General features: G+C 47.9%; 1 protein-coding gene across 2 annotated transcripts; it reads right to left on the reverse strand.

Annotated features, from left to right (window-relative positions):
• On the reverse strand, nucleotides 1–26,746 carry MANBAL (mannosidase beta like). Of its 2 annotated transcripts, none has more exons than XM_040447100.1 (3): nucleotides 26,702–26,746; nucleotides 15,818–16,030; nucleotides 1–935 (listed from the first exon to the last, which is right to left on the reverse strand). In XM_040447100.1, the coding sequence occupies exons 2-3, from the start codon at nucleotides 15,965–15,967 to the stop codon at nucleotides 828–830; spliced, it is 258 nt and encodes an 85-aa protein (XP_040303034.1). In that variant the 5' UTR covers nucleotides 15,968–16,030; nucleotides 26,702–26,746; the 3' UTR covers nucleotides 1–827. The 2 variants fall into 2 exon arrangements, with proteins under 2 accessions (XP_040303034.1, XP_040303035.1); XM_040447101.1 differs by lacking the exon at nucleotides 26,702–26,746 and adding an exon at nucleotides 20,843–20,891.
• Between the last annotated feature and the right edge of the window lie 1,090 nt (nucleotides 26,747–27,836).

Here is a 27,836-nt window from a genome sequence, read left to right on the forward strand (position 1 = left end):
TCCAGCGTGGGAGGCAGTTTATTGATGTTTATTTGCCCAGATGACTCTTCCTCACTGTTCTGGGGTTGAAAGAATTAGGGGAAGTGGAGACGTGTCAGATGGAAGCCAAAAGGCACACACTGAATGTACCATGATGGGCTAAAAAGAGGTCGGTCTGAGATTGACAAGCCCCCCATTTCAGAGGCTCAGAAAGACTGGGCCCAAGAACGTGGGCCAAGTCCCTTCCATTTGCCAGAGAACGAGGCACAACCCTGGCCGGCTTTCCTGCAGGCTCTCACACCAGGCATCTTCGGGCCTGGCTGTTGTGCCTGTGGGACCACCAACATCACAGTGGCCATGGTGTCTTGACCTAAACAAACAGGGAAGGCCTGGCTTGGCTCCTTCTGTACTAGGAGAGACAAAGGTGACTGATGAGCAGATCTGCGGTGCACGAGTAATGGGAGGGGCAGTGCTTGTCAGCGTGAGATCATGACTCTAGAATGTAGTGTAAATCCACAAGGTGGGTAAGTAAAGGCTGGCCACAATGATTAAGCATGGAAGTGTCACTCTGAGCCAGCCCAACTTCTGAACAGGCGGACTTCTTAGACAGCCTCTGCTCGTAGGGGGTTTCAGTCCCCTTGGCTCTAAACTGTCACGGAAGCAGAAGGAAGTGGAACTGCCCAGCTGGGGCCTGGGGACTGCCACGATTGTCCAGATCTCTGTGGTCAGAGAGCGGCCCAGCCACCTCAGCCCTCCCCTGGGATGAAGGAGGGAACAGGACGTTGAGTCCCGGGAGGGCTGCCCCCTGGGCCCGCGCCCCGCCTGCCTGGCTCCGCAGGCCTCTTCTTCTACCGCTTCTTCTTGGCCTCCTTCTTGGGCCTCTTGCTGGCAGAAAGAGCAGCAGCCTTGGGCTTCCTCGTCACCTCCACACTTCTAGGCTCGGAGGGTTCTGCCTCCTGCATGGCAATAGAAAGGAGAGTCCCGTTTAGACGAGTCAAGCCTGACACCAGCAAAACGAGACTGTGTCTGAAGGGGGCTTCGCAAACTAAAGCACACTGCCACAGAAACACCAGGGGCAGGAACCGTCAGCGCCGGGACCCCGGACCGCAGGTCTGCAGGGCTGCCCCTGGGGGAGCAGGGCGGTCCTCAGTGAAGAACAGAGGAAGAGGCCCCAAGGGAGGAGGCAGCCTCTGGAGTCTCAGGAGGCCTGGGTGGCATTGAGGCTCCTCCGCGTACCAGCCAAGTGACCTTGTGAGCAACTCACTTCCCCTTCCTGTGTCTTTGGTTTACCCACCTCTGAGATGGAAATAGTGATACACGCCCCAGAGGGCTGAGGTGAGGAGGCAAAACGCATGGAAAGCGCCCGGGGGCCGGCTGGCTGCTGGCCCTGTGCTGGTCCCGGGCAGATGGCAGGTGGGGAGCCGGCTGTGGGACAGACCCACTGTGGCTTGCTCTCCTTCCGGCCCTGCTGTTCTCCTTCTCCCGTTCAACCCACAGACTGCCAGGGCCGGGAGGGGTGGAGAGTGCCGGCCGGCAGGTGGGCAACCCCCACACTGTGTTCTGTGGGGCCTGGCAGAGGTGCCCTGTGGGGGAGGGCAGAGGGCAGCCTTGGGGCGGAACTCCAGACTCTCCCTACAACTGGGGCAGCCCTGGTTTGTATCTGTCGGGACTCGTTCCCTGTAAGATCTGGTTTACACAGAGGTCCCGCTGCTAAAAAAAGGTTCAAAACCGCAGATCCAGCCCTGGCCTTCGTTGCACAGATGAAGACAGAGGACTCCAGGCGAGGGACTCGGCTTGCCACAGCCACAGAAGCCTATGTCCAAGAATCTGGAGTGGATTCAGTCCTGTCAAGTGCTCCCTCCTCCCCTGGGTGATAAGTCACCCTGTGCCTCGGCCAGGCAGGATGCTAGCGAGGCAGGTCCAGCCCAGAGAACACTGACCACAGCCCCTGGGCCTCCTCCGGCCCACAGGCAGACTTCAGTTGGCCTGCAGTGTTTATTTCTAAGCATTTGAGCCAACTGGTAGACTTCCCATTCAATCTGGACTCCTAGCTTTTCTTGAAAACTTGAAACACCTAGTAACGCTGGCCCCTAATCCCCCGGTGGAAAAAAATGGGCTGGGCAGCGGCTGCCCCTTTATTCAGGTGCCCACGCTCCCCACACCCCCCACGGCCCGCTGTCCCCAGCACTACAGAAAGGAAATGTTTCTCAGTACCTGTGTCCTTTGATCAAAAACGGGAAAATAAAAAACAGACTAAGAATACTAAGAAGGAGCACACTTCTGGAAGAGAAAAATATTTCCCCGTGTTTAACCGGCCGACTCCCAGCTTCCAGCTTGCTTTGCTCTCTGCCCTTCCCTGGCCCTGCACCTTAAGCTATGTGCTCACAGAAGCCGCGTGACCGTGGCTGGGAGAGGCAGTTCACACCTATGTACTGGCCTACTCCAGAGATCTGTCGGCTCCCTCTCATCAGCCATCACTGCCTCCTCTCCACCCTGCCAGCCTCCAGCAGAGACACCAGATGTAAAGGCCTAGACCAGCCCCGGGTACCCGCGGGTGACCTTCCCAAGATAATGAGGGGGCTGGTCCCTCCCCTGGCCAGGTCTCCGACGGTGGCTCTGGACTTTCCCATCCTATCTACTTGTGTGATACTGTTAATGTAACTTGGCCAAAAAAAAAAAAAAGGAAGAAAGAAAGAAAGAAAAAAAAAAGTTAGCCTGTTAGAAAGACAAACAAACAAAACAAAACCTCAGAGGAGCCAGTGAGTGCAGGAGTTGCCGGCTGCAGAGCACAGCAGGAAGGCTACTGTTTAAGGCAAACCCCACAAGGCACGATGCCTTTGGAGACCTTGGGAGGGGCGCCTGGGTGGCGCAGTCGGTTAAGCGTCCGACTTCAGCCAGGTCACGATCTCGCGGTCCGTGAGTTCGAGCCCCACGTCGGGCTCTGGGCTGATGGCTTGGAGCCTGGAGCCTGTTTCCGATTCTGTGTCTGCCCCTCCCCCGTTCATGCTCTGTCTCTCTCTGTCCCACAAATAAATAAACGTTGAAAAAAAAAATTAAAAAAAAAAAAAAAAAAAGACCTTGGGAGCTGGAAACCGTCCCCACTGCAGTACCTATGAGGCCAGAGGAAACCAGTCAGTCCCTGAGTGCCCCAGGCAAAGGCCCCATGAGACGATGGCTTATGCGCAGGGAACTTGCCAAGCCCGCCAGGATCTCCACAGATGGAGCCCCCCTCCCCCGCCACTCGAAGCTCGAAGCTGGGTGCCTCCTCCACTTTCAGTAGGGCCCAGTTCAGAATCCACAGGGACGGTGACACCCGGCTGCCATCCCCAGTGCTTCCCTCAGACCTTCTCTTAGGCACCTTATCTTTATCTCTCCTGAGCAGACCTCGCTCCCGATCCAGCTGTCTGTCAGATGACTGGACTGGCACCTTCCAGGCACCTCCAACCCCACTGTCCCAGACCAAGCACGGCCCCTTCTCCAGCAGGCCGGGTCCTCCTCCCCACCCAAGGCAGAGAAACTGGAGTCCCAGTAACCCCAACCCTCTCTCCTCCCAACTGTCCAATCAGTCACCAGGTACCGGTGATTCAACAACCCCTTCCACCTCCTGACTTGGTCACCCTCTCTAGCACCAAAGTCCCTCCTTTGTTCCCTCCACTGCTAACTGACCTCTCTGCTCAGTGCCACAGATCCCCCCACCTTAAACCTTCTAGGGGGCTCTCTATCCCCCACGGTCCCATGCCCCACACATGGGATGGCATCTAAGGAGGCCACATCTCCAGCTTCTTCTGGGCACTTCTCTAGACCTCACACTGGGTCAGGTGTCGGGGATTCTGCCAGTCACTCTTAACAAGAGGAGCGCCCTTCCTGGCCACCCAGCAAAGCCCTCCCTGTGGCCCAGGACAAGAACACACTCCTACTCACCATCCAGCCTTCCTTCCCTGCTCCTCCACCTCCAGCAGCGTCCATCCCTCCCTCCACCCCTCCCCTCTCCCACCCCCAGTACCGAGGAACTGTGCATTGCCACTGTTACCTTACCACAGTAACATATTCTCCTGTTTGTCTCCCCTACCAGCTGTGAGCTCCTTGGGACAGCTTCAATTGTGAAAGAAAAAGAAGAGAAGAGAAGAGGGGAGGGGAGGGGAGGGGAGGGGAGGGGAAAGAAATGGAAGATCAGGCAAGATCTCCCATAACCATGGGGACTTCACTCTTGTTTATCATCATGAAAACAGAACACACTTAAGGGTGCCTGGTTGGTTCAGTCAGTAGAGCATGTGACTCTTGATCTCGGGGTTGCTGAGTTCAAGCCCCACTTAGGGCATAGAGATAACTTCAGTAAATATTTACAAATATATGTACATAACGTTTAGTGCTGGGTCTCAGTTTTCCCATGGGCACAGAGGACATAAGCAGCTTTGAAACCCAATATACATTCCCAGAAGCATGGCCAGACATAGCCACCAGTAATAATAACAACAACAACAGCCACAACGGCTGCTGATACTACTGTTTACAGGAGGCCGGGCCCTGGGTTGCATGGTGTGTACATACCTTATTTTAGCCTCACAAAGTGCCATAACGAGTCCCATTGTACAGATGAAAGAAACACTCAGATGGTGTGACTTGCCCAAGGTGTCACTTGGTGAGCAGCAGTGCCGGCATGTGAAGTGCGGTCTTAACGGCTCTAGGATATCATCTGTCCCCGGTTTCCTCGGGACCTCAGGGCTGGAGACTGAGAACCAGAGTCAACTGTGAAATCTATTCTCTATTTAGTAGCGGCTGGAACCACAGGTTCCACAGGTGGCCATGTGGAACGACAAGAATGGCTTGTTCCAGATTCTGTCGACGGGTCACTCGGACCCCTTGTTTGTGACTGAGGTTCCCACAGGAGTCAGGAGGGCGGGTGAGTGCTCCCTGCACCAGGCTCTGTTTCCCACAGCTGAAAGCAGCTCTCTGTGGGCGTATGTACATGTTACTGTCATCGAGTCATCTGGATGCATGATCTGTCTCCTCCTCACCCCAGACCTCCTCCTCTCCTCCCCATCAAAGATTCTGGCATCGTCACCCACCCAGTTACCCAAGCTAGTAACCTCCAAGCCAGTTCTGAGTTCTCGCCGCCCCCTCGTGCCCCCCGCATCCCATCGGCCCCAGGTCCTGCCCGCTCTACGTTCTGAGGGTCTCTCGAATCCACCCGGCCCCTCTGGACACACACTGCTGCACCAGGTCACAGCCCGCGGTCTGCCCCCTCACTGTGTCAGCCTCCCACACGCTCTCCTCGCCACCTACCTCACCGCTTTCAGTCTATTCTAGAACAACAGTCCCAACCATGTCTGTTTTCCGCTTTAATATGTTTCTGGTTCCCTCTTCGTAGGAGACAAATTCCAAGACCTTCCTTGTGGCCTCCAGGGCCACTCCACTCCAGAGCCGGCCCTGCCCCCCGGCACGCCCCCTCACAGAGCCCACTCCGTCACCCCAGGCTGCCGGCCCGCCAGCATCACCCACTGCTTTGTTCCCTTTCCTGCTCTGCCTAGGTTCCCCGCACCCCCACCTATCTATCCACACCCAATGGATGCAGGTTCCGTGCCAGGCACCACGGGGTAATGGAGAGAGCACATGCTTAGTGATGCGCACCAAGCGTCCGCTCACTGAGCCCCCATCACCCCAATGAGCCAGCCACTGTGAGCTCATTTGACAAGAAGGGAAACTGAGGCTGAGTCTCGGTGACGGGTCCAATGGGGCACAGCCACCTTCCCCCCAAGCTACAGGGAAGAAAAGGCAGCTCTTATGCACATGATAAGACTCTGGGGTCCTAGCCACAAAGAGCTGTAGCTCCGAATTCTTAGCTAGTAAGGACGACCCTGCATGAATGACTGACTCGTAATTTCTCTTCAAACGCACGTTGCTGGTACAAGCGAGGCAGACTCCGGGTACCACAGCCCCACCTTTAAATCTGGGAACTCCGGGCCTCACCTGAGGCAAGTTTTAAGTCTCCTCAGCGAGCACGCCATGGCCAGCCATGGCCACCACCACCGGGAGGATCAGGAAACCTCCCCCGCCAGGTGACTCCGGGCTCTGCGGAGGCACCCGTCCTCTGTGGACACAGGCCTCATCAATAATGAAGCAGTTCCACAGCTGCTTACGAGGCCAGAAAATTGCTGCTATTCATCAGATTCGAATAATCGAATCTGTGCCACAATGCATCAAATCCCTTCCAGCAGGGAAGGCACTCAGGATTTTGATTTCCACTATACAGTTCAGTGTGGATTGAGTCCGATAAATCAGGACAGAATGTCATTCCATACGGGCTGAAACCACTCTCTCCTCTCAAGTGGTCCCGGGAAGGAAAACCACTGTGCTATGCTCAGGTCCTCACGCACCTTATCTCACTTGATCCCCAAGAACTCTGGGTTGGGTCTGCATGCCCTCCTTTTATAGCTCAGGACACAGGCTCAGGGACATGAAGGGCGTGCCCAGTGCCGATGCTTCTGTTGGTCCTGGTCTCTTGCCCCAGGCCTGGGTGGGGTGGGCCACCCCCCACCCCCAGCAGACCTTGCAGGGGTAGAACTAGCACTGGCCTTGAGGGGGAGAGAGGACTGGCAGAAACAGGGCGTGGGGGAGGCCTTCCGTGGCGGCTCAACAAGGCGCACGAAGACGGAGTGTCCAGGATGTGCCTGGCAGGCAAGAACTGTGATTACAGAGAACAGCCTTGGAGCTCATTCCAGACACAATTCAGCACGACTGCAGGCCCGTCCCACCGGCTGGGCTGTGGCCCTTTGCGTCCGGCTGTCTCTCCCATGAGACGGCACACATCTCGAGACCATGTTTATACCGTCACCCTGCCCGCCACACAGCAATCTCTCCAGAAGGGCTCGTTAAGTAAAAAACACCCTGCTGCCCAATTCAACTGCAAACTGCTCCCAAGCTTAAAAAAAAATACAGGGCAGAAGTGCAAAGTTAGTTCTACAAGGCTGTCTCCTAAGGTGTTGAGAGTAGGTATAATATACACTTGCCCAAGTTAATTATTTACTCTGGCAACCCCAGGAGGAATTTTCCAACAGGCTCCTGAACTTCCAGGCCACAGCCAGAGCTGGGAAGGCTCCCTCATTTTTAGGGTTCCAAATCTGCAGAGCTTTCTGGCTGACAGTGAAGTCTACGTGGACATCACACTGAAAGCCACCACTCTTGCTATCAATTCTGGTGAGTTCTCCACTGGATCACAATGCTGGGCATCAGTTGTCTCTGTCTGCCCAACACCCCCTTTTGCACTGGGGCTCTGCCATTTCTCTATCCCCTACGGTTCTAGGGGGACTCTCAGTCACGGTGGCCACTCCTGTGGCCAGTTAAATGTGGCCTGGCCAGAAATGGTACCCACTGCCCCTTCCTATCGATGGGGCAAGGTGCAAGCATGTGGCCAAGCCAGAGCCAGGCAGAGGACTTCCATGAGACCTGGAAAGTGAGCACAGGCAAGAGAGATGGCTTCTCTTGCTTATAAACCATGAGCAGTAAGGATGCAGACTGGGGCTGCGGCAGCCATCTTCCTGACTTGTGACGAGTGCCTAAGAATGAGGCCAACACTCACAGGAAAGCCAGGAGACGGAGACAGAGCCCTGAAGACCTTTTGAGCCTCTGAACCCAGATGTGCCTTAAAATTCCCAGTTCTGAGAACCAATACAATTTCTTTCTGGAAAAACTGCTGGAGCTGTTTCTGACTTTCAACACAGAGTCCCCATTACTGCAGGAAGAGACTGTGGCAATCCACACAAAGACAGCAGAGTGCGAGTTGAAGGTACCGGCTAGGGGCTGGCAGCCGGCTGGGGAGACATGAACCCAACACATGAAGAGATGGGAACAGTCAGCGTTCGAACTAGTAGGAGAATCTGTGATTTACTGCCAGAGGAACCGTTCTTATGTGCTAGGTGAGTCGCTGAACTAAAAGTCAATACCCACTTGCTTAGGGTTAACTGGATCAACATTCTGTGTAGAAACTGATCCGAAAGAGGCTGGGAGTAAGTTCCAGCAGGCTTTTGGGGAAGGGAGAGGAGCGTGCTGCCTTTATTTCCTCACTACCTGCTCCTTAAACTCCTGGAATTTGGCTCCCACCTCATCAAACTGAGAACAGCTATAGCCTGTCTTCCCAGAAAATGTGCCCGAGCATAAAGATATCTAGCACATTTTTGTTCACAATTTCAGGGACCCTGTGAACTTCTGAAGCCTATTCAGGGACCCACAGGGACCCAGGAACTCTGTTAAGAACTTTGCTCCACTGAAGCCGAACTCTGGAGGAGAGCGGCCTTTCCTCGGTCGCTCAGGAGTTCTTGTTGTGCGGTCCCCATGGGGACTGGGTTGTACACGTACTCTCCTTGAACCACGGCGGTTTTCAGGGAGACCACAGTCCCCTCTGCCCGCCGCTCTGCCCTGTCTCTCCTGAGACAGCGACAGGAACGGAGACCCCAGCTTTGTCTGCACGGCACCCCTGTCCCTCCTGGGGCGGGACCCTCCCCTCCCGCCACACTGGCCATAGCTGTCCCAAGCTGGGTCAGCCACAGTTCCTTCCCTGGGGATTCTGGAACTGGGACCAAGCAGGAAGGCAGCCTCCAGATGCTGCAGCTGAAAGACATAAACTTTGGAAGCTGTTAGTGGCCATGTTTCATCTCACCACAGGGACAGTGAGCAGAGGAAGCAGGGCCCTGGTAAGATAAATGAAAGACAGGAGATGGACAGGGAGGGGATACAGAGGAGATGCAGATGGTGAGTGACAGAGTCCCTGGTTCTCACCCCTTCCAGAGGCCCAGCTGCACCCCTGCTCTGGGACAGCACCCGCTGTCTTTTCAGTACATCTTTTCAGTATACCCACACTGCACAGAAACCACTTCAAGCAGGTTGGGAATGCCCCAGGTTCAGGCCTTTTCTGAATCTTAATTTCTGTTGAAAAGCTCAGCAACACACTCTCAGGGTTTCAAGTAATAATGCCATATTGATAAAATAATTCCCAGGCCTCTATCCCCAACTTCTCACTGGCTGTTTCTTTCCCACTTGGACGTCTTGCTATTATTTCAATCTTAACACATGTAGAACTGAACACTTCCTACCCTCCCAAAATTGGTTTGTGCTTCAGGGAAATCGTCTAAAGATTGGACCAGTGGCTGCATAATAGAATCACCAGAACACTTCAAGAAAATACTGATCCAGGCTACAGTGAACAACAGAATCAGAATCTCTATGGGGGCAGTCCAGGCCTTTGAAAACTCCCCAGGCAGGCGCAGATGGAAAGTGGTGGACCAGCCCAAGGACTCCCTAGGCCCTTACTCACAGCAGACCTCAATGAGGCTTTACCTGGAGCCCAGACGCAGCCCAGAAGCCTTTCACTATGGCCACCACAAAATCAATCAGAATGGCATGAGAGATGAAATGTACCTGCCAGCCTGCACTAGAGAGAAACGGTGTAAGGATCTACGATCTTATACTTTAGAATCCAACCTACAAGAAAATGCTTGGATTAAGTGTGGCCCAGGTCTCAATCATTCTCACACAAATGTTTATTTTCTCAGGTCTTAGTTTAATGAGGTGTTGACGAGAACAGTTCTCATTTGGCTTAGGACTGGAAGGACTTTAGTTTTGATTTTGCAAATTGGTTCTTACTCCCACTATGAAAAGGAAGGGGGTGGGGTGGGAAGCATTCGTATGTGTTCCTTCTTTCTTCCCTGATTACCCCCAAAAGAGCTTTCAAAATAATCTGCTAAGTATTGAAGTACTGAAGTCATAAACTAGTTGCAAAAAATCAGCTTACTGGAACAACAGGAAAGACATTCTTTCGCTTTTCAAAGGCTTTCCCATCATCTAGAGCCAAAAATATTATCTTCTGACCCAAAAAGCCACTAATAAACCTTGTTTCTATAGGCCAAGCAAGAGGGATGATTCTGCCCGAAGCAGACCGTCAAAAAGAGCGAGATTGTTCTCTGGGTCCTCCCACCCCCACTTCTGCCCTCTCCCACCTCCTGGCACCCTCCACTTCCCTCCTGCCCTCAGGCTGCCCGGGGTCCCCACCAGCTATTCTCACTCCACAGGTACCCTTCCTCCCTAAGAGCTCCCTGGCTCCAAGCAAAATCTTCTTTTCTCCATCCCCATCCAAATCCCACATCCCAGCTAGCTGTCAGGCTCAATCCCTGAACACAGGCTCAGCACCCACCCTCCCTTCATGAGATGGCTTGTGCGCAGAGTGCCGTGTCCCCTTCTATCTATCTAGGAGTGTGGGGAGTCCGAGAAGGCTGCCTGATGGGGGCACCCTGAGGAAAGCTAGCAGCAGAGTCTCTGCATAACTGGGGGCCTGAGGCACCAATAAAAAGTTTAATGACCGGTACTGTTATTTGTTGCTACTGATCCACTGAAAAGCTTTAAAAAGCTAAAACAGTAAGCTTCAGTCATGAAGACAGTTCACTTATGCGAGCCTTACTGCTCTAAACTGCAAGATAAATTAAAATGAGATGTTATGTACTCTATTTATATTTTAAAAGACGAAGCTGTTGTCCCAAATTAACCTCTAAATAGCAGAGTGGGGAAGTAGGCATATTGCTGAGCCCTTTGTCAACTCCCCGTCTCAAAAGACCGCAACCCACTGCGCCGCTAAGGACAGCAGAGAGAGGAGGAAAAGGCACCCCCCTTCCCTTGTTTGCTGAACTGACCCAGGCCTCTGTGGCTAGCCTGGAAGGGTTAAGAACATGACAGGAGGTGAGCAGCAGCTCTCCAAAAGGCCACACACCTCTGACTCTACATCTCTGCCTACAAAATAAAAACATTCATCACCTCCCTCCCTTGGGACTCTTAGCATTGGCTTCATCAGTGGCCAATGACAGTAAAAATGTTGGTTATTTATAATCGCCAATAGCATGCCGAGGCTGGGAGGACAGAGCCCCAGAGCACAGGGATTACGCTTTTAGAGTGTGATACAATTGTGGGTGGAAACACTCCAATCGTGACCTCCTTCTCCAAATACCAGAATAAGAAACAGAGATGGACAGAACCATCCGGAGGCCATGGGCCCGTGTCCATGTTCACCAAAGTTCTCGATGCCCTCACTGGCTATGCCTTCCCCCCGCCTGCCCTTTAAATGCTAAATCCTCGCAGCTGTAGCCTTGGACCTCTCCTCATCTCAGCCCATGTTCTCAGCCCGCAAACTTCGTCCTCGCCCCGACTTCAAGTACATCTCGACTCTCACGTGTTGATGAACACTCAGCCCAGACCCTCCTCCTGCTAGAGACCTTCTGCATACTTGGCAGAGCCACCCGGTATCTTTTCTTTCTTTTTTTATTTTATTTTTTAAGTTTACATCCAAATTAGTTAGCATATAATGCAACAATGATTTCAGGAGTAGGTTCCTTAATGCCCCTTACTCATTTAGCTCATCCCCCCTCCCACAACCCCTCCAGCAAGTTCTCCATATTTAAGAGTCTCTTATGTTTTGTCCCCCTCCTGTTGTTATATTATTTTTGCTTCCTTTCCCTTATGTTCATCTGTTTTGTATCTTAAAGTCCTCATATGAATGAAGTCATATGATATTTGTCTTTCTCCGACTAATTTCGCTTAGCATCATAATGCCCTCCAGTTCCATCCACGTAGTTGTAAATGGCAAGATTTCATTCTTTTTGATTGCCGAACAATACTCCATTGTGTATATGTATGTGTATATATATATATATATATATATATATATATACACACATACACACAACATCTTTATCCATTCATCCGTCGATGGACGTTTGGGCTCTTTCCATACTTTGGCTATTGTTGATAGTGCTGCTATAAACATGGGGGTGCATGTGTCCCTTTGAAACAGCACACCTGTATCCCGTGGATAAATACCTAGTAGTGCAATTGCTGGGTCGTAGAGTAGTTCTACTTTTAATTTTTTGAGGAACCTCCATACTGTTTTCCAGAGTGGCTGCACCAGTTTGCATTCCCACCAGCAATACAAAAGGGTTCCTGTTTCTCTGCATCCTCATCAACATCTGTTGTTGCCTGAGTTGTTAATGTGAGCCATTCTAACAGGTGTCAGGTGGTATCTCATTGTGGTTTTGATTTGTATTTCCCTGATGATGAGTGATGTGGAGCATTTTTTCATGTGTTGGTTGGCCATCTGGATGTCTTCTTTGGAGAAGTGTCTATTCATGTCTTTGCCCATTTCTTCACTGGATTATTTGTTTTTTGGGTGTTGAGTTGGTAAGTTCGTTATAGACTTTGGATACTAACCCTTTATCTGAGATGTCGTTTGCAAATATCTTCTCCCATTCCATTGGTTGCCTTTTAGTTTTGCTGACTGTTTCCTTCGCTGGGAAGCTTTTTATTTTGATGAGGTCCCAACAGTTCATTTTCACTTTTGTTTCCCTTGCCTCCGGAGACATGTCAAGTAAGAAAGAATTTGCTGCAGCCAAGGTCAAAGAGATTGTTGCCTGCTTTCTCCTCGAGGATTTTGATGGCTCCCTGTCTTACACTTAGGTCTTTCATCCATTTTGAGTTTATTTTTGTGTATGGTGTAAGAAAGTGGTCCAGGTTCATTCTTCTGCATGTCGCTGTCCAGTTTTCCCAGCACCACTTGCTGAAGAGACTGTCTTTATTCCATTGACTATTCTTTCCTGCTTTGTCAAAGATTAGTTGGCCATCTTTTCTTTTTTAATGTTTATTTTTGAGAGAAAGAGAGAGAGACGGAGAGAGAGAGAGACAGAGGCGAGAGAGAGGGGGACAGAAAATCCAAAGTAGGCTCTACACTGACAGCAGCAAGCTTGATGTGGGGCTCGAACCCACAAACCGCGAGATTGTGACCCCATCCAAAGTCAGGAGCTCAACCAACTGAGCCACCTAGGTGCCCCCGAACCACCTGGATATCTTAAAGGCACCTGTTTAAAACTGAACTCAGCACGCTCTTTCCCCAGCTACACCCCAAGCAAGTGGCTCCTTTGCCAGGGCTCCCCACTGCATCAGTAAATGGCTATGACTCTCCCAGCTACGTGAGCAGGATCTCTGGGACAGAGTCATTTCCAAGAAAAACTGATCTCCAGAATATCTTGTATGTTGTTTAGCGAAAAAAGAAACATGTGAAGCTGTATTTAATAGTATGCTATCTTTTACGTGTCAAAGGGGAGAATATTTATATATGTACGTATGTACATACACATCACACACACATATATACACATTTGCTTATGTTTCCAAAAAGAAACAAAAGAAGAATAAATCAAAATAATAAAAATGGGGGTGCCCGGGTGGCTCAGTTGGTTAAGTGTCCAACTCTTAATATTGGCTCAGGTGATGATCTTGCAGTCAGATCAAGCCCTACATCAGGCTCCTCACTGAACACAGAGCCTGCTTGGGATTCTCACTCTCTCCCTCTCTCTGCCCCTCTCCAACTTGTATGCACACATGCACACGTGCTCGCTCTCTCAAAATAAATAAATATTTATTAACAATGTTTATTTATTTATGGGGGGGGGGAGGAAGAGAGAGAATCCCAAGAAGACTCCATGCTATTGGCATAGAGCCCGATGTAAGGCTCGAACTCAAAAATGGTGAGATCATGACCTGAGTCTAAATCAAGAGTCGGATGCTTGACTGACTGAGCCACCCAGGCACCCCAGTAAACTTTTTTTTTTTAATTTAAAAAAATAATAAAAATGGTTACCTATGGAGGGAGGAAGGGAATAGGGTAGAGCATATTGATATTAAAGGAGACTTCTGTTTCTGAAGACAATTTTATCTTGTATCATTTTGATGTGGGAAAATGGTGTACATACACATTTTATATCTTTTAATTAAATCAAAAAGGAAAAACATATAAAAGTTCAAAACAAGCTGAAGCAAATTAAGCTAAATTCATATGAGGATGGGAGTATAACTATATGAAAAAAAGAATTACTAAACACAGTACTCTGACCATACATCCCTACTGGGACATATGCTAAGGCCAAATAGAACCTCAGAAAAATCTTAAATTTCATTCTGAGTCTTACTGTTAGTAGTAGAAAACAATGCAGTTTTAAGTTATAATAAATATATTATAAGTGTGCAGAATAGAATCAACATAAAAAAAAACAAAAAACAAAAACCTGCTTTCTTTAGAAAAGCCTACTTGCAAGGTTGGCCCTTGGAGGGCACCAGTGAAATTGGATTTTGGGTGGTTCCTACAATTCCCAGAACTGGTAAGAGTGACTCACTGTACCTAAACCAAACAATATGGTTTATGCTGAATACCTGCTTTCCTGCTGGAAGTCTAGAATTTTGTCCATAAGCAGCTTATGTAACGTACACTCAATATTATTAAGTCCTAGGCAATGAGTCTCTAATGAACTTCCCTGGTAGACAATATTGCACACAACTTGATGAGGCTCCCATTGAGACCATCTGAGCATTAAAAAAACTAAAGGGGCACCTGAGTGGCTCAGTCAGTTAAGTGTCCGACTTTGGCTCAGGTCACGATCTCACAGTTCGTGGGTTCGAGCCCCGCATCGGGCCCTGGGCTGACAGCTCAGAGCCTAGAGCCTGGAGCCTGCTTTGGATTCCGTGTCTCCCTCTCTCTCTGACCCTCCCCCACTCATTCTCCGTCTCTTTCTCTCTCAAAAATAAACATTAAAAATTTTTGTAATTAAAAAAACTAATAACGTGTCAAATGTATAAAAATATATGTTCAAAATGATATAAAAATCAAAGTTTCATTGGTCAAGATTGGAGGTTGCTGGAGTCCAAACTTTCTGCTCTGAAAATTATAAAGGGAAAGAAGCAATAATTTATCCAGCCTTTACTATGAATAGCATTTCAGAATAACCATACAGGCAATGAAGAAAAGGTCTTCTTCACTGAAGAATTCCAGCTAGTAAAAGCAGAAGGAAATAATGGAACTTAGCAATGATCACCAAGGGATGCGAAAACGACTTAGGTGAAAGACTGGTGGTGATTTTTTAATAGAGGGATCAGCTAACACCACCTGAATCCACTGATCAATCCTAGAATCTCTAAACGGGTGACAACCAGACACATGTCCATTGATGACATACAACAGGAAGTTCACGGCACCAGCTATGAGGTGTTCTTACCAAATAACCTGATCGGAGCTGACTCAAGCCTCTAGACCGAATTTCCAATTAATAGGAAGTATGGGGAACAGAGAAACATGTTAAATGACACCACACAGAGGCAATCAGCTAAATCCTGGATATGGATATCGTAGATGACAATGACCTGCTTTCTCCAACAGATCAATGTCATGAGAAAACAGAGGGTAGTAGAAGGACTATGAATGGCTACAGGATAAAGAGACCTATAGGAAAACGTCAAAACCACAAAAAGCCCATCTGATCATGTCAGTCTCCTACTTAAAACCCTCTGGGCCCTGCCCACTCTTCTGGATGCACCTCTCATCATGACCCCTCTGTGCTCTGGCCACAGTTACCTTCATTCAGTTACTTGAACTAGAGTCCTTGCAAATGCAATTCCCTCTCCCTGGGGAAGGGGCAACAGGCGGGCCCCTGCCCCAGTAAAATCAGGCCCTTCCCCTTGATACACACCGGCACAAGTGCCCTGGACTTATGGCAACATGCACGCTTGTTCCATATCTGCCCTTCTCTCAAGGATTAGAAGCTCCATGAAGACAGATACTACATCTCGAAGCAGGATGACATGTAGTAGGCACTAAATAAAAACCTGCTTAACACATGTGAACAAAGAAAATACTGGTCACGTGGTTCGAGGCCACTGGGTGGGAATGTGACATCGTCCCAACTGATCTTCTCTGCTGTGCTGTTTTTAGTACCTAGAACCCCGTCTGAGGAGTGGAGGCTCACAGGGAAGAACTCACCACCTCGTGGGACTTGGGAACAGGTACGATGATGGCCAGCACACAGATGAGCTGGAAGATGGCTCCCAAGAAGAGTCCGTACCGTAGCAGGTTCTCCAGGAAAGTAGGCTCGGGCACCTCGGGGGGTGAGAAGTCCAGGTCGGAGGCCATGACCTCAGCCGCCTGCTGCCTTCGGTCAGTCTCCTCTGACTCACCACCCTCCAGAGCCAACTTCTAAACACAAAGGTTAAGTGTCATGTTTCTACAACTGACTTTTAAATAGTTCCACTTGCACAAACACACACAAACTTGCAAGAATACATAAAGCAATTATAGTGAAATGCTAACAATTCTTGAATCTAAGTAGAAGACATATGGATAGTCGTTGGACTATTCTTTCAACTTTTTTGTGGGTCTGAAATTTTTCCAAGTTAGAGAAAATAAATAAGTAAATGCAAACACTTCAACACAAATCTCTAATCAACATACGTTTGAAGGCCAGCTATGTTTCAGGTTTTGTTCATTCGTTCACTTATTCATCCAATTATCCATTCAACAAACACTTACTGAACACCAAGTACTGAACAGAGGGCAAAAGAGACAAATCCCTGCTCTCTTGGGGCCTACATCTCAGGGCACAGGCAGGCAATGCATCCAGACATGCTACGTCAGCTAGTGACAACTGTTTTGAACAAAACTTGAGGGTACTATTTTAATTTGTACAGGGTGACAGACAGGAAGCGCTCTGAGAGAGACAGGAATCGAGTGGCAGAGACACGAAGTGTAAGCAAACCACTGGAACGCATGAGAGAAGCATATCCAGGCAGAGAGAAAGGCAAGTGTCGAGGCCCTGGGGTAGGGAAATGAGTCCAAGATGTCAGAGAAGAATGCTCGGGAAGGAAGAAAGATCAGAGAGGAGTGCAGGCTGACCCACTAGGACCCTGACACTTCCGAACTGACTGAAGCCACTGAAGGGTTCTGAGCAGACAAGTGACATGATCTGACTTACATTTTTATATATATACATATTTTTTAAATTTAAATTTTAGTTAACATACAGTGTAATATTGGTTACAGGTGTAGAATTCAGTGATTCATCACTTACATACAACACCCAATGCTCATCACAAGTGCCCTCCTTAGTACCCACCACCCATCTAGCCCATCTCCCACCACCTCTCTCCATCAACCTTCCTCAGTTTGTTCTCTATAAGTTAAGAGTCTCTTGCAGTTTGTTTTACTCTCTCCTTCCCCCCATCTTCCCATATGTTCATCTGTTTCGTTTCTTTTTTTTTTAATTTTTTTTCAACGTTTTTTATTTATTTTTGGGACAGAGAGAGACAGAGCATGAACGGGGGAGGGGCAGAGAGAGAGGGAGACATAGAATCGGAAACAGGCTCCAGGCTCTGAGCCATCAGCCCAGAGCCCGACGCGGGGCTCGAACTCCCAGACCGCGAGATCGTGACCTGGCTGAAGTCGGACGCTCAACCGACTGTGCCACCCAGGTGCCCCTCATCTGTTTGGTTTCTTAAATTCCACATGAGTGAAATCACATGGTATCTTTCTCTGACTGAAAAAGTATGCTATCTTATTTTGCTTAACATTATACATTCTAGCTCCATCCACGTCATAAATGGCAAGATTTCATTCTTTTTGATGGCTGAGTAATATTCCATTATGTATATACACTACATCTTCTTTATCCACTCATCAGTCGAAGGACACTTGGGCTCTCTCCATAGTTTGGCTATTGTTGATAATGCTACTATAAACATTGAGTTGTGCGTACTCCTTCAAATCTGTATTTTTGTATCCTGTGGGTAAATACCTAATACTGCAATTGCTAGATGGTAGGGCACTTCTATTTTTAGTTTTTTGAGGAACCTCCCCACTCTCCCCTAGAGTGACTTACATTTTATTTTTTATTTTTTTTAACGTTTTAAAAAATGCTTATTTATTGAGAAAGAGAGAGCGGGAGAGGAGCAGAGAGAGAGAAAGAATCCCAAGCAGGCTCCACAGCACAAAGCCAGACATGGGGCTCAAACTCACGAACCGTGAGATCATGACCTGAGCCAAGAGTCAGACGCTTCATCAACTGAGCCACCCAGGCACCCCGAGGGTCTTACATTTTAAGTGGTGGGATGAGGGGGTACAGAGTAGACACAGGAGGCCAGTGAGAAGGCTACTGCCAGTAACCCAAATAAGAGATGCTGGGGACATGAACGACAGGGGGCATGGTGGTGGCCAGTGGTGACAGGTCCAGCCTCAGCCAGCTTCTGCTTTCAGCAGGGACCCCACTCCTAATACCCTGGTCAAGCCGAAAGAACTGCCTGTAGTTCTCCAAGAGCCCGGGCTCTTTCAAAATCCTGGGCCTCTTGGGGCACCTGGGTGGCTCAGTCAGTTAAGCATCCGACTTCAGCTCAGGTCATGATCTCACAGTCCGTGAGTTCAAGCCCCGCATAAGGCTCTGTGCTGATAGCTCAGAGCCTGGAGCCTGCTTTGGATTCTGTGTCTCCCTCCCTCTCTGCCCCTCCCCTGCTCAGGCTCTGTCTCTCTCTGTCTCAAAAATAAAAATAAAAACAAAATCCTGGGCCTCTGCCCAGGCTGCACACTCTGCCAAGAATGCCCTTTTCTGTTCTGACTGCATGGTGAAGCCCCCACTGTACCTCCAAGGCTGAGCTCAAGGGTCACCTCTCCAGCATGCCCTCCTTATTGCCATCCTCTTACCCTGGTATGACTGAACTGTTTCCCCTCGACCACGGCACCTAACAGCGTCTTCCTCCTGCCCACCCCAATGAGAAAGGGGCAAACTTACTTTGGAACCAGGCCCACCTGACTCCAAAGTCCTCTGTATTTTCAGAGATCTGTGCCACAATGCAACTTCGTGCTAAAATTGAGCTGTCCAATATGGTGGTCATGAGCCACATGTGGTTACTGAGAGCTGAAACAGAGCCGATCCAAACTGAGAGGGCTGTTAAATATATACTCAATTTAGGAGCTAGCAGGAACATAAAAATGTAAAATATCTCATTAACGAGATTTTTATATTGATTACATGTTGAAATGATATACTGGATTAAGTTGCATTATTTTCACCTGACCTTGAAAAAGAACAAAATTGGAAGATTTACTTTCTGAGTTTAAAACCTACTAGACAGCCACAGTAAGCCAAACAGGCACTGGGATAAGGATGTAGACTAACGGAATAGGCAGCTGAGAAATACATCCTCACGTGTAGTCAGCTGATTTTCAAACAAGGGCGCCAACACCACTCAATGGGGAAGAACAGTCTTTTCCACACATGGTGCTGGGAAAACCGCATAGCAACTTGCAAAATAATGAGGCTAGACTCTTATAACATATACAAAAACGAACTAAAAAATGAGTCAAAGATATGGGGCACCTGGGTGGCTCAGTGAGTTAAGCGTCCAATTCTTGACTTCGGCTCATGTCACGGTCTCACAGTTTGTGGGATTGAGCCCCTCATCAGACTTTGTGCTGACAGCATGGAGCCTGCTTGGGATTTTCTCTCTCCCCCTCTCTCTCTGCCCCCCCTCTGCTCACGCTCTCTTCCTCTCTCAAAATAAATAAATGCACTTAAAAAAAAAAAAGAATCAAAGATCTAAACTTGAGAGCCAAAACTATGAAACTCATACGAGAAAACGTAGGGGAAAATCTTCATGAAACTGGACTTGGCAATGATTTCTTTGATGTGACACCCAAAGCACAGACAACAAAATAAAAAATAAATTGGACTTCATCAGAATTTAAAAATTGGTGCATCAAAGAACACTATCAAAATACAAACTAGAGTGAAATTATACTAGAGTGAAAACAGAAACTAGAAAACAATTTGGTTGCTTCTCAAAAAGTTAAACCTAGAACTACCACATGAAGGGGTGCCTAGGTGGTTGGTTAAGCATCCAACTCTTGATTTCTGCTCAAGTCATGATCTCACAGTTCATGGGTTCAAGCCCCATGTCCGGCTCTGTGCTGACACTCGGAGCCTGCTCGGGATTCTCTCTCTCCCTCTCTCTCTGTCCCTCCCCTGCTCACGTGGGCTCGCTCCTGCACACTCGCTCGCACTCTCCCCCAAAATAAATAAACTTAAAAAAAAAAAAAAAGAATTACCATATGATCCAGCAACTGCACTCCCAGGTATATGCCCAAAATAACTGAAAGCAGGAGCCCAAACTGATACTTGTACACCAGTGTTCACAGCTGCATTCACAACAGCCAGAAGATGGAAACAACCAAGAGCCTATCAACAGATGAATGGATAAACAAAACGAGGTACATACATACAAAGGAACACTATTCAACTATGAAGGGACTGAAATTCTGATACACGCTATAACATGGATGAAGCTTGAAAACATGATGCATGATACTAAGTGAAACAAGCCAGACACAAAAGGACAAATATTGTATGATTCTACTTCTAAAAGGTACCTAGAATAGGCAAATTCTAGAGACAGACACAAATTCTAGAGGCAAAGCCTAGAGGCAGAAACTAGACTATAGGTTAGCAGGAGCTGGGGGAGGAGGAATGGGGAGTTATTGTTTAATGGATAGAGTTTCGGTTTGGGATGATAAAAAAGTTCTGGAAATAGATAGTGATGATGGTTAGACACCACTGTGAATGCTACTGAACTATATAGTTAAAAATGGTTAAAATGAGGGGCGTTGGGTGGCTCAGTTGGTTAAGTGTCCGACTCCTGCTAAGGTCATGATCTCACAGTTCACAAGTTCGAGCCCCGCGTCGGGCTCTGTACTGACAGCTCAGAGCCTGGAGCCTGCTTTGGATTCTGTGTCTCCCTCCCTCTCTGCTTTGGATTCTGTGTCTCCCTCCCTCTCTGCCCCTCCCCTGCTCAAGCTGTCTCCTCTCTCTTTCTCTCTCTCTCTCTCTCTCACACACAAATAAGCATTAAAAAAAACCTGTTTAACAAAAAATAATTTAAAATGGTTAAAATGAAAGAAAAAAGATTAAAACGATAAATTTTGTTATATATATATATATTTTACCACAATAAAATTTTTTTTTACCTTTTTCTTTTTACTTTTTTAAGTAGGCTGCACACCCAGCAGGGAGCCTGGCATGGGGCTTGAACTCATGACCCTGAGATGAAAACCTGAACGGAAATCAAGAGTCAAGACTTGGACACTTTAGGGGACTAAGCCACCCAGGTGCCCCTGTTTTTACTGTTTAAATGTAGCTACTAGAAAAATTTAAAATGACCCAAAGTGGCCTGCACTGTGTTCCTGTGGCATAGCTCCGGGCTAAAGAAAACGTTCTGCTCCGGGCTGAAGAAAAGGTTCTAAGACCTTCCTCCACTTTGGCTCTGCAGCATCACTGCTTTGCACGACTGTCCCAATGCCAGGGAGTGACTAAAGGATGACAAAACCACCTTCTCAGTAAACAGAGTGGGACCTATGCAAATTCACACTGTCCTGGACACACAGGAAGGTCACGTGCCTGAGCCAACAGGGTGGCCACTCTCCCATCACTTCTGCTCTCTTTGGGAGCTGCCTTCAAAGCCCAAGGCCCCTCTTTAAAAAAAAAAAAAAAAAAAAAAAAAATCCTCAGAGCTGGCAGATCTTCCTCCTCCCAGGAAGGATTTGACTTCTGGAAAGAACCCAACCTCATCTGGATCCAAGTGTGGTGAATCAGGTGGGGCCTCGAGCTCAGGAATACCATTTTTGGTCAAATACAAGGTATGCTGCTCAGACACCAGGCGGCTTGTTTGGGGTGGCTCATGAACTGGCCCCGAAGTGAATTCCAGGGTGGCCACGAGAACAGCTTCTCTGGAGGAAACACGCGGCTCTGCCAGGGCACCACCACGTGAACACCAAGGTGTAAGAAAAAGCTCACGTTCCTTCACAGTGGCAGCTCATAAAGTATACATTTTTAAAAATGCCCTTGGTCCCAAAGCTGTAACAAGCCTATTGAACTTATCGATACTCAGATGAACTATGCTGAACAGCAACACTGTTAATGAATATTTGGAATATCATAAAAAGATGGGGCCTGGGGGTGGAGGCAAAAAGCCAGACTCTATCAGCAATTGGCTACACTTTGGGCCCATCTCTTGACCTCCTGGGGACTCGATGTTCTCAGGAGCCAAATGACAATCATCTCTATTCTGAGCTATAATGCATTTAGGATTCTTTTTTTTTTAATGGCAGTAGGACAACCTATAACAAGAGCCATAAAAGTGATTATATCCTTTGACTGAATAACTCACTTCCTAGAATTTACAGCAAGGAAACAATTCAAAGCAAGAAAAAAGGCTTCAGGTACAAAAAAGTTCATGGCAATGCTATTCATTATGCTGCAAAACAGGAAGCAACCAAAATGTCCAACAGTAAAGCAGTTAACCCGATTATGGCGCATCCCGGCACAGTCCCCCTTCACTACAATGGCAAATATAAACAACACGTATCAGGCCAGCACAAAGTCTTGGAGAATAACATGAGCTGAAAAAAGAAAACAATTATAGAAACCCCGCGGCCGTGACCACGTATAAAGTGATTTCACCGGCCAGAGATCAGAAGAGACTAGGAAGATGGAAATCGCTGCTGTTCAAGTGAGGACTCCTATACCGGACAGCACAGGTGTCACGGGAGGGTGGCTGTAAAAGGGTCCTGGGAAACGTCAAACGCTCTACACATATAGTGTATGCTTTAGAACGCTTCCCTAGCTTTCTCTGCACCCCTGTGCTTGACCTCCCGGCTTTCCTGCCAGTACCCTGGGTCTTCCTTTCCTGAGTACAGAAGTCACATGAGTCCTACTCATCCTTCACATCTCAAGCGGGAGGCGGCTGCCCCCAGGCTGCCTGGTGCCCAGTGGTTCCCCGGGCCACTGTTGCGGTAGCAGCAACAGCAAGGAGCGAATCACTGGCCGGCTACGCACGACACTTCCCAGTCGGTATCTCATTCGCTTCCCAACCAGTGGGGAGGTGGGTACTACTGCTGATGAGGATGAGGAAACTGAGGCTTGAAGAGGTTACATGGCCTGCCCAGGGATTACTTGGTGGATGAGTGGTAAAGTCAGGGTTCGAACTGGCTGGCTCCTCCAGAGCCTGAGCTTTCCCCACCAGGTCGACGGCTTTCCAGCTGCAGGCTGTGACCCATTAGGTGAGCTATGGAAACCACTTAGGGGGCTGTATCCAGCACGTTTTCCCTTTCCCTTCATTAGCTAGCACTTTAATTAAATAAATAACAACAGAAAATACCGTAATAGTAAGGATCAATATTGTATCCTGAAGCTTTATTTCAGTTGTAGCCATTTACATCCAAGTATGTGTGCTCTAGGCCAAAATTCAAAACCTATTGTTATCTGAGAAGTAAGGAGTCTGGAGTCTTAATGTTTTTCACTTGCTCACTATAAGGCCCTGGTCCGGACCTGACTCAAATATTTGGTAAGTGACAATGCCTATGCCTGTCTCCCACCATGAAAGCAAGAGCAGATGCCTCAACCAAATGCCTCATTTAACAATGAGAAGTAGGAGTTGAGAAGCCTGGGGCCTGCTTAGGCTTTCCCAGTGAGTCAGGGCAGAGCTGACTATCCTCCGGTGACTCTAGCCAGAGTCACTTTAAGAGCAGAGGTTTTCACACGTTGTGGAAATCTCTTACCCCTACCAGAATTTAATAAAAACTACTTACTCATCTATTACCAAACATGGCAAATAATTTCATAAGCTACTAGAACCCTTGAGACTCATCCCTGAATGCCAGACTCTAGTGGTCTCAGATAGTCGCTCATTGGATACATATTTATTCAGCGCCTATTATGTGTCGATATTATTCTGACTCCTGCCAGGGAGTTTTCATCCAAATGAAATTTCATCCAATCACACACACACGTAATACAATGTCAAAGGTATTAGGAGAAAATATAGAGGGAGTGCTATTTTATATGAGGCGGTGAGGGAAGGACCTCTCTGAGAAGGTGACATTTCAGCAGAGGCCAAAAAAAAAAAAATAATAAAAATAAAATAAAATAAAGCACAGGAATGAGTCATTTAAATGTCTGCTGGACTACCCCAGGTTGGAGGAACAGCGAGGATAAGGTCCTGAGTCAGGAATGAAACTTGATGATCCAGGAGAACAGTAGAGCGAGCAAGCTGTGTAAGGCTAGCAGGCCATTATAAGACCTTTGGCTTCTCCCCTTAATAAAAGGGGAGCCACTCGAAGCTACTTAGCAGAGATGATATGGTCTGACTTATTTTAAAATGGTCCCTCTGGCTGCTGTGTTGAGAACAACAGACTGCAGAGGGGTAAGAGTGGAAAAGAAACACGGAGACCACTTAGGAGGCTGCTGTAACAGTCAAAAAGACCTGCCTGCACCTGGTTGTAAAGTGGAGATGGTAAATTCTGGGGTTATGGACATATTTTGAAGAGAGAGCTACTGGCATTGCTGAGGTGAAATCTGAAAGAAGTTAAAAATAATCCCTGAAGGTGAAGCTATTCTGTATGATACTGTAATGGTGAATACACGACATTAAGGATTTGTCAACATGCATAGAACTTTATAGCACAATGAGTAAACTTTAATGGATGCAAATGTTTTAAAAAAATCATTTAGGAGGTCAAGGTATCCCAGTAGGGAACACAAAATGTGACATTCTGAATTGAAATGTTTTACAAATGTATGGGGCACCTGGGTGGCTCAGTCAGTTAAGCATCTGACTTCGGCTCAGGTCATGATCTTGCGGTTTGTGAGTTTGAGCCCCGCGCGTCGGGCTCTGTGCTAACAGCTTGGACCCTGGAGCCTGCTTTGGATTCTGTGTCTCCCTCTCTCTCTGCCCCTCCCCTGCTCGCATTCTGTCTCTCTCTCAAATATATATATATATATATACATATATATATATGTATATATATATATATTAAAAAAAAAAGAAATGTTTGACAACTGTATTAAACAACTTCACTGAAAGGGCAGGGGGAATCAGGTGTTGACCTCAGTAACTTTGGAAATGAGTGGAGTCTGTGGACTAAAGATAAAAGGAATTGCACTTGTACAACTCTAGTTGATACCATTATTTCCCAAAGGGGATAGAGGTTAACAATTCTGAAACCATTACATATGTATACTGAAACTGAATTGGGTAAACGGATGGTAGATGGTGGGAGCTAAGATTAGTCACAGCTAAGCCAGAGGAGGAGGCTAGAATGATCCACGTGGAATGGATGAGAGTTGCAGATATCAGTATGAACCCGTATTTAGCTTAACATAGATACAGGTGACTCCACAGAGAAATATTTATAGATATGTGTGTATATATACAAGTTAGTACACACACATCTGTCTCTTGCACTGAAGGCCTGGAAACATGGGCATAATGATCACACCTAGCACCGAGGTCTTGGCATTTAATACTTTCTCCAATAAAAGGAACCAAGCTCCTTGGAGAAATGGTTAATTCTGGGACTGAGGCATGAAATGTACAAGATGAACCTGGAACAGAAGGTGTTCACAAAACAAAAGAAAAAACACATGTGCCGGGGTACATCAAAGCGATAAAGGAGTGCCCAACCGCCGAAGCTGGGACAATGTGAGCAATAAAACAGAGCAGCACTGGATTGTAATCCAAAGTATGAAAATAAATATGAGCCCACACTGATATAAACTGAATAAGTTAATAAATAAGTAGGGCAGAGTCGACAAATTTCCTATGGAGAATTCCAAATAATTTACCTAGATTTATCTGACTTTAAGCGTGAAGCATGATTCCACACTCAAGTATGGGTTCCATGTAATGACTTTCTTCCAAGAGTACAATATGGAAGAGGGAAGGAAGGGGAGTAATTTTACTGGAAAAACCTGACTCTCTCAAGCTAGTGATCCAGGTTAACACCAACAGTGACCATTTATATTGATAGTACGTACCCTTGGTATGATGTCATGAGAATGGCCCTTTACCTCTGTGGTTTTCCTCCCCAAACCCCGTAACTTCAATTTAGTCATGAGAAAAACATCAGACAAACCTCAGCTGAGGATCACTGTACAAAATATCTGACCAGTAATACTCAAAACTGTCAAGCTGACGAGGCAGTCTGGGAAACTATCACAGCCAAGAGGAGACAAGCAGATGTGACTACTAAACATAATAGAGTATCATGGATAGGATCCAGAAAAAGGACATTAGGCGGAAACTGAGCAACTGTGAATAAAGCATGGACTTTAGTTAACACTAACTTATCAATATTGGTTCATTATGACACATGCACTACCCTAAGGTAAGATCTTAAGAACAGGGGCAATTCTCACGGCGCCTCCCTGGCTCAGTCGGAAGAGCAGGGGCTCTTGATCTCGCGGTGGTGAGTTCCAGCCCCAGGTTGGGTGTAGAGATTATTTAAAATAAATAAATAAATTTTTAAAAGAAATCACCCAACAAACACGCACTGTGCACCTACTAAGCGCTCTGCACTCGCCATCTCATTTAATTCTCAGATCAAGCTATGCGCCCATTTTACAGAGGAGGAAACTGAGGACCAGAGGGGCAACACACAGCAATATGGGGCCCACTCAGCAGTCGAATTCTGGCCGGACTGATTCCGGCGCCCGAGCGCCTCCCATGCTCCACGGATGGAAGGAAAGGCCAAGTCCCGGCAGCGAGCGCTGGGGACGGGCCCGGGCTCGGAACAACGCTCGGGGCGGCAGAGGCGAGGCCGTCCATCTCCCAGGGACTCAAACTCCCCTCTGCAAGCAACTTCCTGAGGGGCGCCCCGGGAAGTTATTCTCGCCGCGCGCCGAGCGTGCCCGGGACCGGCGAAGCAGCGCCGCCGCCGGGAGCAGCAGGGCCGCGGGCGCCGGAGTCCAACCCCCTCAACGGTCCCGCCACCCCGGCGACTCCGCCCCGCCCCGAAGCCCGAGCCCGGCCGCCGCGCCGCCGCACTTACCTCCCGCGCCGCCGGGCCGCTCCCCCGGAAGTGGTTCCCCGCGGCGGATCCCGGAAGTGACGCGTGGAGCAACCGGCGGGCTCCGCTCCGCCCGCGCTGCTGGGGTTCCGGTCTTTGTCCCCACTTTGTGGGTTTGATCCCAAGGGAGAGCCCTGGGGAAGCGCGGTACAGACGTCCTCGGTTCTCTAAGCCCGTTTGTCCTCGGCCCATTTCGGCAGATGTTTATAGACGTCTGTACGTCTATAACTTTTTCGCTTCTCGGCCTTTTGGCTAAGATCAAGTGTACGTCTATAACTTTAATTCTATACTAGATCCTGAAGCTAGGAGCCTACAATGCAGAGGCGAGACAAGAATTCTTATCATTCAAACAGAAGTATGTTATAGAATTCGTTCAAAACTTTCACCCAGGGGTGCCTGGCTGGCTCAGTCAGTGGAGCATGCAACTCTTAATCTCGGGGGTCGTGAGTTCGAGCCCCACGTTGGGTGTAGAACCTACTTTTAAAAAGCGAAAAAATTTGCTGAACACGTACTCTATACCCTGTGCTGGTTTTTGGAGATGAAATGAAATTGTGAGATAATAAATGTTACTGCTTTGAGCTACGGTGTTTCAGAATAATTTGTTACACAGCATAGATAACTAATAAAAGTACATAGACTGTCAAAGAGAAGGGATTGGATGGTAGAGATCCAAAAAAGAATTGAGACCTAACCTGGGGTGCCTGGGTGGCTCAGTCGGTTGAGCTTCTGACTTCAGCTCAGGTCATGATCTCACAGTTCATGCGTTCCAGCCCTGCATCTGTCTCTCTGCCATCATCTCAGAGCCTGCTTCAGATCCTCTGTCTCCCTCTCTCTGTGCTCTCTTTCTCTAAAAAATAAGTAAACGTTTGAAAGAAAAAAAAAAAAAAAAGAATTGAGACCTAATCTTACCTTCAAGGAGCTTACTCTTAGAGGACACAAAAATAATGATAATTCAGTCAACATCCACTAACTCCATGCTTTATGAGGCAATACAGAGGCTACAAAACTGTAGCATTCATTTATTCATTCAACAAATATTTATGGAGTTTCTACCTTGGATCGTGTACCATGGAACTGGGAAGACAATGGCAGGTAGGTGGGTTCCCAGCCTCACCGT

This window comes from Herpailurus yagouaroundi, unplaced genomic scaffold (genome assembly GCF_014898765.1).
Source record: "Herpailurus yagouaroundi ecotype Mexico unplaced genomic scaffold, PumYag 196, whole genome shotgun sequence".
Taxonomy (NCBI): domain Eukaryota; kingdom Metazoa; phylum Chordata; class Mammalia; order Carnivora; family Felidae; genus Herpailurus; species Herpailurus yagouaroundi.